This window comes from Staurois parvus, unplaced genomic scaffold (assembly GCF_062004578.1).
Source record: "Staurois parvus isolate SC_StPar_1 unplaced genomic scaffold, SC_StPar_1.0 ptg000336l, whole genome shotgun sequence".
Classification (NCBI taxonomy): domain Eukaryota; kingdom Metazoa; phylum Chordata; class Amphibia; order Anura; family Ranidae; genus Staurois; species Staurois parvus.
In genome coordinates this window covers 1,753,158-1,768,048 of record NW_028318132.1, presented here as the reverse complement: position 1 = coordinate 1,768,048, position 14,891 = coordinate 1,753,158, and the positions used below count along the sequence as shown (strand labels likewise).

General features: G+C 41.6%; 1 protein-coding gene across 1 annotated transcript in view; it reads left to right on the top strand.

Annotated features, from left to right (window-relative positions):
• The window catches only part of GLTP (glycolipid transfer protein), a 62,341-nt gene that overhangs the window by 41,348 nt on the left and 6,102 nt on the right, over nt 1-14,891 (top strand). Inside the window, exons 3-4 of the mRNA XM_089684101.1 lie at nt 7,497-7,630; nt 14,222-14,372. Coding sequence (XP_089540227.1) covers nt 7,497-7,630; nt 14,222-14,372 — 285 coding nt within the window. The remainder of the gene's footprint in view (nt 1-7,496; nt 7,631-14,221; nt 14,373-14,891) is intronic.

Genomic DNA, 14,891 nt, shown 5'->3' with positions numbered 1-14,891 from the left:
AAAAAAAAAATCTTCTCTTGGCAATCATTCTATGTTGAACATTTTAGCCAACTTTGTTGCAGATTTCTAACTGTTTCTGCTCTGAAGAAAGAGCTGTATGGTTTTTATGTCAATTTGCCAAGTGAATCTGAATGGGAGTGGCTTTTATATTATTAATCATCTGATGCCCTTGCACTATTCTAATGAAAAAAGTTGCAAGGTCCGCATCCCTTTAGAAGTGATTAACCCTGGTAGTACCCAACCAAAAAAAATTTAGTTGCGGAGGATAGCTAATTTCTAGGGAAATCCTGTACGCCAGCTGTGTACAGAAAACCTCCAGGTTGCCATATTGCATTGTTGTTTTTGTGTTTTTTTTTTAAATTATGATTGAAAATAAAAAGTAATTTTTCACTAATGTTCAATTACAATTGGCCTTGTGAAGCAATTGTATATGCTATATTTTTAGGGTGTGGTTACCCTTTTAGTAATCCTTCTGCTGATATTCAGCCTATGAACTGAGCGTAAATGACCCATGTATGTGGAGTTCAAAGCTTTCTCTGCTCACCACTCAATTTACATTATTAAAAATTAATTAGTAAGGCAGGTTGTAGATGATGCATTTGTTTTTCCGTTCAACCAGCAGGTTGAACAGAAAAAAAGATTACTTTTCCCCAAACGCACACTTGGTGTTGGTCTTTTAATAATAATAAAAAAAAATCAATGTTAATAAGTGCCTCTTGATGTGGATTACCTATTTTGACATATGCTGTGAGATGCGTACATTCATAACCATAATTTTATGTTTTGTTTTAAACAGCTGCATACAATTAATAGAAATATTTTATATGGCATTTCTTAACTACAAAATGGTACTTTTTTCATTTTTACTTTAAACTGTAATTTAGGTCACCTGCATCAAGTGCAATTACTTGTACATACCGTATTTTTCACCATATAAGACGCTCCGGAATATAAGACGCACCCAATTTTAAAGGAGGAAAATCTAGAAAAAAAAAGATTCTGAACCCAATACATATAGTAATTCATCCCCCCTATAGTAATTCATCCCCCCTATAGTAATTCATCCCCCCTATAGTAATTCATCCCCCCTATAGTAATTAATTCCCCATATTGTGTCAATTCACTTACCTTTGCTCCGCGCGTTCCTCTCGCCGTGTTCCCGCGCTGTTCCGGTCTTCAGGGCTGATCCACGAGCAGAGGGGTTGATGACGTCAGCGCGCACCGCCGGGTGTACTAAGATGGCCGACCGCTCCAGAGATAGGCCAAAGCCGCGGCCTTTCCTGCGGCCGTGGCCGCGCCTGACGGATTCTCTCTCTATTCGTCGTATAAGACGCACCAACTTTTCCCCCCCAGTTTTGGGGAAGAAAAAGTGCGTCTTATACGGCGAAAAATACGGTACTTCATAACTTTCCAGGCTCGGGGAACCTCTGCTAAAAATTACTATATCTCTTACTCCTAATACATTAGTATGATGGTCATGGTCATTGGGAAGAATGCTCCTTACACTTGTGGTCACTAGAGAGAATCTCACCCTAACATATAGCTAAAAAGATCAATGGTGTTAGGGTTCCTTGAGCAATTTCTGCATCTCAGATAAGTTTCCACTAAGCAACCTCTGCAGGAACCCTAGATGAGAAACCCTGGCCTATGGGGTTGATTTACTAAAACTGGAGAGTGCAGCTTCTGGTGCAACTTTGCATGGTAGCCAATCGTCTTTTAGCATCAGCTTGTTAAATTAAGCTTTGACAATAAACCCTGGAAGCTGATTGGTTTCTGTGCAGAGCTGCACCAGATGCTGCACTCTCCTGTTTTAGTAAATTACCCCCATTATTACAAAGCAGTGGTGTGGATCTCCACATCGGTGACCTTCTGATGGGCTGGTCCTCAAAGACTGTACTGCCTGATGATCAGCTGGGATAGCTCGCTGTCTCTCATGATCAGGCCTGGACTGGCTATAGTGCACAGACTGGGGCCGCCAGGCTTAGGATGACCGGGGCCACAAAGCAGGAGGTAAGCAGTGACCGCGGTCTGGATGGGGCTGATATAGAGAGCGGCCACCACTCGTCTGCGGCTATGCCCAAAGCAGGGCTGACAGGAAGAGTGGCAGTGACTGCTTCTGAACACTAGCAGGGAGCGCCGCTGACTCCTCGGCCGGCCGCTGCACTGAAGGGAGAACGGCGGCCTCTTTTCTTCACCCGCCAGCACACTGACACAGGTCTGTAGCGGCATTGGATGGGGCTGTCTCTTTGCTGGTGTAGCTGTCTCTTTTCTGGACTGGAGGGGCTGTCTCTTTGCTGGACTGGGCTGTCTCTTTGCCCAGTTGGGTCCAGCAAAGAGACAGCCCAGTCCAAGAAGGGACATCCCCATCCAGCAAAGAGACATCCCAGTCTAGCAAAGAGACATCCCGTATTTGCTATATTGGGATGTCTCTTCTGGATTGGACCATCTCTTTGAATATATAGGGGGCACTGTAATGTAAAGGGGCACTGTGATATAAAGGGGACTGCGCTGTAAAGGGGCACTGTAATCAATACAGTGCCCCTTTGCAGTGCAGTCACCTTTTATATCACAGTGCCCCTTTATTTTACAGTGTGGAGGACCGCCACCCAGGAAATTGGCAGCTCATTCTAAGATGCCCGGGCCTATTTTTTGTCCCAGTCTGCCTGCTCATAATGATGTAAGATAAGAGAACTGTGCATCTTAGTGAGCAGTGGCATATCTTCAAACTGCTTCGCTCTAGTGATAGCTATTAGCCACTCGCCCTCCTAATTGTCTACAAGCATAATTGCTTTCCCTATAAAATTGGCCCTCTTCATGTAAGGTAAAGAGTGCTCCCTTATGGGGAGGACTGAGAAGACTCATCTTCTCTCATTGCTGTTCTAAAATTATTATTCAAATTTTTGATCCTTTTTTGGATGGTCTTCCCACTCTCCTATGGCTAGTCCACTACTGTAATTTTTTCTTGGAGTACAGTTACCTTGAACAGACACAAGGTTTAATGACCATGTAGGTGCAGGAGTAATAGACATTTAAACCTTTTACACAGTAGGCGGACATACACAAAGTTGTCTATTCACAAGGTTAATACATTCAGACAGACAAAGAAATGGATCAGATTGCGTAACTGGAAAAAGGGTAAATAAGAATTTATGATGCAACTTCTAAGTTATGTGGAGGAAGTACAACAGTTTCTCTGCTGTAGGAAATGGTGCAATAGGAAGTGAAGGTTGACTGTGGCAAGGTTCTCAGCTGATTCTTGGATTGATGTGAAGATCCTGCAACATGAATGTCATCTGCTATTGCAGATCTTTAGCGCAATTACAGATCTGCAGAAACGCATTACAAGCCATTTGACCTCATTTCCTATGGGTCCCGTTCACATCTGCATTTTTCTGCAATGCATTTTCGTAAAGGTGCACTGACTTTTTTTTTTTTTGTGTGTAATACACACAGCATTTTTGTGGCTCCAATGGAATCACATCAAAAATGCTCATTCATGCATTATTATTGCATTTTCCTGCATGACAACAGACAGCTACTCCCAGCAACATCAACACATAGCTTTCCATTGGCCGAAATGTATTAATAACGCATACAAAATGCACATGTAAAACTGCAAAATGCACTGGATTCAGCACCACAAAAACGCATCAACACATGCATAGATGGGAACCTAGCCTTAATCCTTGTTAAGCAGTGATTAAAAGAGATAAAAACACTTAAAATTGTGGTCAATCTGAAAAGTATGTTTTGAGAGTTTTGCTGTGCCCTTAGTGTTCCTTTAGAAAAGTTCTTGTTCTGCAGCATTTGGATTCCACCTTCCCCTGCTAATTTCACAGTTGAAGTCCAGGAGAGATGAAAAGTTTATGCAATAGTTGCTTTTTTTCTTTGCCTTCTTTTTCCTTCCTTACTATATTTTGTTCCATTTTCCTTTTCTAGGTTTCCTGTTCCTTCTCTTTTAGATTTCATCTTTTCCCACTAGATTCATTCAAGCATGTTGGTTTTTGAGGTATCATGCCCATGTTTAATCCCTGTAAGGCAGAGCTTAAAATTTCGAGTCTAGACCTACTAGCCAGGCACAAACCTTACTCTCCACCAGTTGCCCCACCCAACCTTGCCTCCAACCCCCCCCCCAACCACGCCCCCTTAAAGCTTATGAAATGAAATTTTTTCTTTAGAATAGAGTCCAAAATATAAAACTGTATACAGTAATGTATATCCCAGCTCCCCTGTACTCCATTATACATTACTGTATACATGTCATATCGCTATAATGGAGTACAGGGGAGCTGGGATATACATTACTGTATACATGTCATATCACTATAATGGAGTACAGGGGAGCTGGGATATACATTACTGTGTACATGTCATATCACTATAATGGAGTACAGGGGAGCTGGGCTATACATTACTGTGTACATGTCATATCACTACAATGGAGTACAGGGGAGCTGGGATATACATTACTGTGTACATGTCATATCACTACAATGGAGTACAGGGGAACTGGGATATACATTACTGTATACATGTCATATCACTATAATGGAGTACAGGGGAGCTGGGATATACATTACTGTGTACATGTCATATCACTATAATGGAGTACAGGGGAGGGGGGATATACATTACTGTATACATGTCATATCACTATAATGGAGTACAGGGGAGGGGGGATATACATTACTGTGTACATGTCATATCACTATAATGGAGTACAGGGGAGCTGGGATATACATTACTGTGTACATGTCATATCACTATAATGGAGTACAGGGGAGGGGGGGATATACATTACTGTATACATGTTATATCACTATAATGGAGTACAGGGGAGCTGGGATATACATTACTGTGTACATGTCATATCACTACAATGGAGTACAGGGGAACTGGGATATACATTACTGTCTACATGTCATATCACTATAATGGAGTACAGGGGAGCTGGGATATACATTACTGTCTACATGTCATATCACTATAATGGAGTACAGGGGAGCTGGGATATACATTACTGTATACATGTCATATCACTACAATGGAGTACAGGGGAGCTGGGATATACATTACTGTATACATGTCATATCACTATAATGGAGTACAGGGGAGCTGGGATATACATTACTGTATACATGTCATATCACTATAATGGAGTACAGGGGAGCTGGGATATACATTACTGTGTACATGTCATATCACTATAATGGAGTACAGGGGAGCTGGGATATACATTAATGTATACATGTCATATCACTACAATGGAGTACAGGGGAGCTGGGATATACATTACTGTATACATGTCATATCACTATAATGGAGTACAGGGGAGCTGGGATATACATTACTGTATACATGTCATATCACTATAATGGAGTACAGGGGAGCTGGGATATACATTACTGTATACATGTCATATCACTATATCCCAGCTCCCCTGTACTCCATTATAGTGATATGACATGTATACAGTAATGTATATCCCAGCTCCCCTGTACTCCATTGTAGTGATATGACATGTACACATTAATGTATATCCCAGCTCCCCTGTACTCCATTATAGTGATATGACATGTAGACAGTAATGTATATCCCCCCCTCCCCTGTACTCCATTATAGTGATATGACATGTACACAGTAATGTATATCCCAGCTCCCCTGTACTCCATTGTAGTGATATGACATGTATACAGTAATGTATATCCCAGCTCCCCTGTACTCCATTATAGTGATGACATGTACACAGTAATGTATATCCCAGCTCCCCTGTACTCCATTATAGTGATATGACATGTAGACAGTAATGTATATCCCAGTTCCCCTGTACTCCATTGTAGTGATATGACATGTACACAGTAATGTATATCCCAGCTCCCCTGTACTCCATTATAGTGATATAACATGTATACAGTAATGTATATCCCCCCCTCCCCTGTACTCCATTATAGTGATATGACATGTACACAGTAATGTATATCCCAGCTCCCCTGTACTCCATTATAGTGATATGACATGTACACAGTAATGTATATCCCCCCTCCCCTGTACTCCATTATAGTGATATGACATGTATACAGTAATGTATATCCCAGCTCCCCTGTACTCCATTATAGTGATATGACATGTATACAGTAATGTATATCCCCTCTCCTCTGTACTCCATTATAGTGATATGACATGTACACAGTAATGTATATCCCAGCTCCCCTGTACTCCATTATAGTGATATGACATGTATACAGTAATGTATATCCCCTCTCCTCTGTACTCCATTATAGTGATATGACATGTACACAGTAATGTATATCCCAGCTCCCCTGTACTCCATTATAGTGATATGACATGTATACAGTAATGTATATCCCAGTTCCCCTGTACTCCATTGTAGTGATATGACATGTACACAGTAATGTATATCCCAGCTCCCCTGTACTCCATTGTAGTGATATGACATGTACACAGTAATGTATAGCCCAGCTCCCCTGTACTCCATTATAGTGATATGACATGTACACAGTAATGTATATCCCAGCTCCCCTGTACTCCATTATAGTGATATGACATGTATACAGTAATGTATATCCCAGCTCCCCTGTACTCCATTATAGCGATATGACATGTATACAGTAATGTATATCCCAGCTCCCCTGTACTCCATTATAGCGATATGACATGTATACAGTAATGTATATCCCAGCTCCCCTGTACTCCATTATAGCGATATGACATGTATACAGTAATGTATATCCCAGCTCCCCTGTACTCCATTATAGTGATATGACATGTATACATTAATGTATATCCCAGCTCCCCTGTACTCCATTATAGTGATATGACATGTATACAGTAATGTATATCCCAGCTCCCCTGTACTCCATTATAGTGATATGACATGTATACAGTAATGTATATCCCCCCTCCCCTGTACTCCATTACTAAACCCAGGACCCTGCATTCACTATATCTTCTGGTCTCCACAGTACACAAAACATGGAAGTGCAATTATTTTAGTAAATATAAACTGCTACATACCTTTTCTCATCAGCAGTTAGAGCAGTCTTGTGACTTCTATCAGTGTCTAGCCAATTGCTGGTTAAAGCTTGTGTGAGGAGTTTTCATTCTCTGTCTGGCCAGTACTGATTGGGCCTGTGCACCCCCCCCCCCCAAAAAAAAACAAAGAAAAACTCTAGCAATACACACCAAACAGTGCATGTGCAGACTTGCCACTGCTGCTCTGTACTATGGCAGATGGGTCAGGGGACAGTAAAAGAAGGGGAGGATCAGAGAAGACAGGACCAAACAGCCTTTTAATACGCAATGTGGAGGATTAACCCCTTTAGGTTCTACAGTGAGTATAACAAACATTACTGCAAATACAGACCATTTTTACTGGTGTGGGTTTTTTAACATTTTTAAATTAGTTCTAAGATGCATTGTCCAAATGTAAAATGCCTTTTTTTTCTTTTTATACCTTTTTCTTTGCTTTATGGTAGAAAATACGCATTGTATATGAATCCAACCCTACCAAGTTCAAAACACTACAGCTAATTTTGGAAGGAGAAAAAGAAATGCATGGCCCACAGTGGCCGAAGGTTGGGGCAACCCTGGCCCTTATGTGGCTAAAGAGGTGAGATAATCTGACATGAACTGTCTGTGCTGATGCATTTAGTTAATTAGGACCTCTTTAAAGTATAACTAAAGGCAAACCAGTTTTGGACATAGTGGAGATGGATTGAAACGCCTGTCAGTTTTTATTCCAGTCTGCATTCCCGTTGAGATTCCCCCTTCCTATTTGTCCTGTTTACCATTAGCCTTGAAAGTGAAAGAAAATATAAAATTTTGGGTTGTCTCCAGAAAAGTAATAGAGGGGGAATCTTCGAATGGGGACACTGGCTCTGGTGACCTGGGGGGGGGGGATTCCCTTAATTTGCAGGGATTTTCTCTCAGTAGGATGGCCCTAATGGTGGCTGCAGTTGAGCATATGCTTTCTCTTGAAGAAAATGATTTCTATTCCATCTTGTAGCCTGTGCTGTGAACAGCAGGGCAGTACTTACTATCATCACGTTACAGGATCAGATACTGGCAAGTTTTAGCGTATAGGATCAGATGCCAGCAAGTGTTAGTAGACACATGTCCACTTACACCCGCTGGTCCATAGAGGGATCGGGTCTTGCCCACACTCCAAGCACACCCAAAAAAGCCTATAAAAAGGTACCAGGGGCATTTCATGGGGCCCCTACTGATCTTGGGCCCTCAGGCAGTGCCAGAGTGCTCGAATGGTCAGTCAGCTCCTGGGTGGACCCGATTTGACCGTCTGTGTAAAAAGGGCCTAAATTTTGTATGTTTTATTGTATATATTAATTTTTATTATACAAGTGCCATCCCTTGTATCAGGTCACTATTTTAGTAAAAACTAATGTTCTTAGAAGCAGCGTGCTATATGGTTTGGAACAGGCTTTTGTTTGTATCAGAACTGCTTCCCCCTCCATATAAATTCAGTGGGAAAGCAGCTTTAAGCAGGTTGATGCAACTTAGGAGGTTAAAGTATAAGGTTGTCCCCAAAAAAGTAATAGAGGGGAAATCTTCCAATTGGGACACTAGTTCTTGAGACCCGGGGGTCCCCAAGAAGTATATTTAATTTGCAGAGATTTTCCCTCACTTCCTGTTTTTGGCTATGGGACAGGAAGTGAAGGTAAATCTCCCCAATGGGACACAGATAACAAAATAAAAAACTGACAGAGGTTATAACCTTCCCTCATCCAAAATGGAAAAAAATGCCTATAGTTCTACTTTAATTGCAGGTCAGTGCACCTGTCAATGAACTCTAGGGCCTATTCACACCAAGTTTGTTTGTTTTTGTTTTTTCCTAATGCATTTTAATAATTGCAGTCCCTTTAAAATGCACATTAATGCAATTTTTCTATTTTATCATTAAAGCTTGTCAATGAAATACACATGCTGATGCCCGATAACACATGTATTGATGCTTTGCCATGCATCATGATGCATGTTGACATGCACTTTGTGTGTCTTAACGTTTTTGTATTTGGATGCATTTCCAGTAAATTCAATTAAAAGAAAAAAAAAACACTTGCCGAAAGGAAGATGCTGGTCTGTTATGTGACCTGCAGCCACTGTGCTCTGCTGTAGTGTTCTTGAGATGATTGTACCCTAATTTGGTTAGCCACAGAGCACTTACAGGTCCAAGGGCATGATGCAGCTATGGTGGAATTCTTTCCCTGAAGACTCCCTAGGGGGTATTCAGCTGGAGTGGCAAAGTCTGCCAGGGATGTGCATACTTCACTTCATGGGTTACTAGTGTCCATCCAGACTGCCCTGGGTCAGAGTGTATTCTTTCTTCCCCTCCAGGTTATGCTTTGTGTACTATGATGCATTTAATATGTTGCAGACATTTTATCTTGCCCCTGCAATATTTTTTTTATTTTTTTTTTAAATTGTCGCATGCACCTTTTATAAGGGCTACAACACTCTCCTTGGATGGTAGCTCCTCGGTTGTAATGACATACACCTTTACCTCTTGGTGCTTTACCTGTGAGATCCAGCAGCTCCTTGCAAGGTTCAGGTTACCTTGCTGCTGCCTTACAGTGACCGGGCCACAAAGGGCATTAACCCTTCTTATTCAGCAGTGGTTTATGAGTACCCCTTGTGGGATATCTCTCACTTTGCAGACTGTAGTAGGGCAGATCATATGCACAAGAGTACTGGTATTACAGGCCTTGCCAGCTTGTGTTCCACTACCAGTTCAATGGTGGCTTACAGTGTACCTCCTAAAGCAGTTAACACAATTAGTTAGTTCACTGTCCCCTGTTTGAGTCTAAACTCTCCTTAAAGCAGAACATTACCAATAACAACTTGATAAAAAATAATGTTCTTTAGCAAGGAACATACATTCCACGTTAATATTTATGCTACTAGTGTGTGTTGTAAATTGCCACAGCATCGTCCCTATTTCTTCTTGCTGGGGGCTGCCATTTTGCTGAAGCCCTGAGAAGCAGTAAATCTTTAGGCTATCAGCAAAATGACCTTTAAGTGGCTCTGATTTTAATTGCAGTGCCAAATAAATGCCAAAAATGGAGATAAACTGGGCATGTGCACAGCAGGGTGAGAGACTGTATTACTGGATTTTTAAACCATATAGGCACTTTAATGTTTACATAGATATACCTGCAAATGAAGCCAGTCTGAAGTGACCTAGCAGGCCTCAATTTTCTTACTAAAGTTTTGCTTTATCTTCTTTTGGTGTGGCTTCTTGCTCTGTTTTGTCCAGGGAGGAATTTTCAGCAACTAGATCTGAGTTTATGGGAAAAAATTCAGTCATGTTAGCTGACTGAGAATGCAGTGATCAAAAGCTCCCATGCTCTCCACCAAGGTCCATCACTGAGTTCCCTGTGGCTGCAGCTGCTTCTGCACATTTAGCTCAGGATAAATAGTGTACCATATCCCTTTTGGATGAGTTGGTACATGAAGAGGCTCACTCCTAAGCTTAAAGGATACAATTTTTGTCCCTTTTTTGTTGCGATTCACTTTTGGACCCTCAGTAAACTGAAACAACGGTCTCTAAAGTTGCTAGCCTGGGTTCTCGTAAGAGTCCCCAGCCTGTTCAAGCATTCCACTGTACTCACTACTGCAACCTGTGTTTGTATAGTGATTGGCCTAAGGCAGACAAAGTGTTTTTCTCCAAAATGTTTTGCCCAGCAAGGTCCTATTGAGGAGGGATTCCTTTAAAAGTGGACATGCCTGTAGTGGATCCAACCATTTCCAGTGTTGACAAGACTAGGTCTGCTCTGTGAATAAGTCTAAAAGCCCTTTAGTTTTCTCCCATGAGCTCTGCTCTGCACTGCAGCCTGCCATTGTAGCTGTGTCCATCTGCTTGGGTGTCTGGTCCAAAGATATGTTTAGGGATGCTACATCTGTCCTATTGGATCCTTCAGTCCCCCAACAACTAGACCTTATGCCTGTAGCCTACCACTACTGTGTGGATGGGCTAGTGGATATTTTTGCTTAATTTCAATGGGGAACACCTCTGTCTTCACACTGCTTCATGTTGTCAAACCTTCCAATATCCCCACAAATGCTAGCGGCTCTCCATGAGGCTCTGGCATTGTTTCTCTCCCAATCCCAAGGGGTCATAGCTATTTTTCTGGAAAAGGTTCTGGGGTTTCTACACAAACCTGTTCACCATTCCATAAGCAAAAAGGGGACATTTGTCCAATGCTGGATGTAAAGGTTCTCAACACCTTCTTTCAGGTACAAAAATTCTGAATGGTATCTACATGGTCAGTCATTGCTTCCCTGTATCCAGGAAACTTGCTGGCCTCTAAACTTGCCCCTAACTTTCTGGTGCATCAGTGCTTCCTGTGTTTTGCAGTGGGTACATAACATTACCAGTTGGTGGTCCTCTCCTTTGACCTGTCCACTGCACCATGGGTCTTCACCAGGGTAATAGCCCCTGTACTTGCTCTGCTTCATTCACAGGGAATTCCTCCTATGGTGGGATACCTAGATGACTTCCACTGAGGAAACAGTCGGTACAGACTATCTTTCAGTCAATGTCCAACAGACAGCTCAAACCCTGCAATGGTTCAGGTAGATCCTGAATCTCCAGAAGTCAGTGCTGGTACCAACATTGCATGAAGTATCTAGATCTTCACGTAGATACTGCTCTGTCCATGATTTTTCTTTTTGCAGGAAAAACTTCAAACATTCTGCTCTCACTTCTGCAGTCCTAGAACAAACCTACCCTTCCATTTATACATGAGGCTTCAGGGTTTGATGGTGTTCTCTTTCAAAGCAGTTGAAAGAGGCCACCAATTTTCCCAATTCTTCTCTAGACCTTTGCAACTTAACATTCTGGCTGCATGGGACAAGAAAGCATTTTCTCTGGACCATCGCATTTAAACTCAAAATCAGGTGAGCTCTTGGCTGGTAGTTCACCGGTCTGCAAAGTTCTCATGGCTGAGTAAGAGTCCTGGACACTGTCTTGGTGCAAAAGGACTTGGTCATCAAAGGAAGCTGGTCTCCTAGTTAATATTCAGAAGCTCAGAGCAATCTGGTTATCCCTTAAACACTTGACCACTCAGTCTATATGGTCATTGGACCAGGATTTAGTTGGACAACATCACCGCTGTTGCTTATGCCAACCATCTGGGAAGGAACCAGGTGTCTCACAGCTGAAAGAGATCAGAGTCTGGCTTGAATGGAACTTCATGTTCCAGGCATGGAAAATTGATGGGCAAACTCTCAGTCAACAGCTTTTGTACTCAGGAGAGTGGTTTCAGTCACTCAGAGGTATTTCAAGACCTTTATTGCAAGTGGGGAATGCTGGCTGTGGACCTCCTGGCTTCCAGTTTCAACAGCAAACTGACCAAGTTTGTCTTCAGACTATCATGAACTGTCTTCAGACTATCATGGACTGGTTACTCCATGGGATTAATTTAACCTGCTCTACTCCTCTTCCCCACTGCTGCATTTTTTTCTCCGCCTCCTTTCTTGCTTGCTTCACAGGTTCAAGAAGGAGGGTATTCCAGTGATTCTCATTGCACCACAATGACCCAGGTGGACATGGTTCGTGGAACTCGTCACACTTCTGGTGGACTCTTCGTAAGCTCTTCCAGATTGCCCAGGCCTTCTGTCCCAAGGTCCCATTTACTTCCCTGCTTTTCAGTCACTAACTTAGCAGCCTGGCTGTTGAAATCCAAATCGTGAAGGAAAGGGTTTACCTAATTCTGCCATCACTATGATTTTGAAAGCTACATCTACCATCACACGTTTGTGTTCTTTTTTGTGAGGCAAAGAAATGCCATCCCAGAAATTACACTGTAGGATGCATTCTGTTATTTCCTCAGTCAAGTCTTGATCATTATTTCACCCCAAATACCACCAAGGATCAAATTTTGGCCCTAGGAATTCTCTTTCAAAGAGACTGCCTCTCACTCCTTAGTGAAAGCCTTTGTACAGGGCATCACCCACATTTCTCCCCCTGTACTTTTCCCAGTGACAACGTGGGCATCTCAAACTATTGTTTGCTTTTGCAGAAATCTGTCAGGGATATTCCTGTATCTGTTTACAAGGTTGCCTTCCTCATAGAAACACCTTTGCAAGGCGAGTGTCTGAGTTGTCGGCCTTAACCTGCAAAGAACCCTTTTTTTAACAAAAAGACAAAGTTGCACTGAGGCCTTAAACCTCTTTTCTTTCCACGGTGTCTTGTCTGGATGTGGTATGTGCTGTTCGCGCTTATCTCCCAGCTACATCTTCCTTTTTAAACAGACTTTGTTCTCTTTTGTGAGTGTCCCCATAAGGGACAGCCTGCTTCTAATTCCACTGTCTCTAGGTGGGTTTGGCAGCTCATCAGTCATGCCTATAGGCTTAAGGACATGGTTCCACCCTGCCTTGTGGACGCACACTCTGTTAGATCAGTTAGTGCTTCATAGGCTTTTCAGCATCTGGTATCTGGTTCTCAGAATTACAAAGCTGCTACCTGTTCTTCTGTTCAAACATTTTGTTTGTTTTAACCAGGTGATTGTTCAGGCCCCATATGATGCCAGCTTTGGTTTAAAGGTATATTCAAGTGGCTCTTTGTGCCCACTTTTAACTTGTTACCTGTGGGCCTGTTCGAATTTTTGTTTGTTGTTGCCTACTCCTCAGACTCCTTTTGGATATCCCATAGTACAATAATTACTTCACCCTGATTCCTTTAACTCTGTTAATTATTCTTTTCTTGGAAGTCCTTAAAGGAAGTAAGTACCCTCCCCTCAATTTTTATGATCCACTTCTTCTGTTGCTTTGCCACCAACTGGAGCATGATGGGAGTGGGAAGGGTTATCTGGACTGTCTTACAGATTTGTTTGCCAATGTCCAATCTCCTGAAGGCAGTAGCATAACCCAGTATTTCCGAACTACTTAACCCTGTGTCTCTAAATGAACTCCAATAAAATTATTTTACAGTAAGCCATAAATCTTGCTTTTCTCCACATCAGCCATAAAACCTGGAGCCTCTCACCAATGGTAGGTGATCAGATCAAATGTATAACTTTTTTTTTTTTCCTATAGTGAGTTCTTTGACTTCTCTGAAACAATACGGTTTTTTGATTTTTATATAACCTGTAAAATTGCAGATTAATATAATTTTTGCTCTTGTGATTTTTAAAAAAAAAAAGGATCTTTCTTTACACTGTTTCTGCTCTTTCTTGCATCACAGAGGTCTAAGGTTCATTCAGGTTTTATTACAAAGCATCTGTGATGGGGAGAAAGATGAGCAAAATCCAAATCTCATCAAAGTTAACGTGACAAAAGCCTATGAGATTGCACTTAAGAAATATCATGGCTGGTTGGTGCAAAAACTATTCCAGGTAAGGAATTTAAGATAACTGATTAGGGCTTGGTTCACACCTATGCGTTTTGGGTGCTTTTTGCAGAAACTTGGTACACTCCATTTAACATGGTTTCCTATGGGACACATTCACATCTATGCTGCTGTATTTTTGAAAAGGGTCAGGGACTTTTTAAAATGCAAAACGGTGCATTTTTTGGTCAATGGACTTCAATGGGGACACAGCAGAAAAGCATATAGTGCGTTTTTGACATGTTTTGTATCTGCCCAACAACAAATTGTTCAAAAAGAAAAAGCATAAAAATGTGTGACAAATGCACTGCAGAAACTGCTCAAAAGCAAAACTGCATTGGTGTGAACCAAGCCTAAAGTGGTTTGGGAAGAACTGGATTTCTGATGTATCATCACATTCTTGTTTATTATTACTGTTTATAGTTTCTGCTGTCTTATTATCTTGTGCATGAATCTATATACAAACTTTCCTTTCTATGCAATTTTTTCTTTCCCAAACAAAGTGATAATGGCTTTGCCTTGCTCT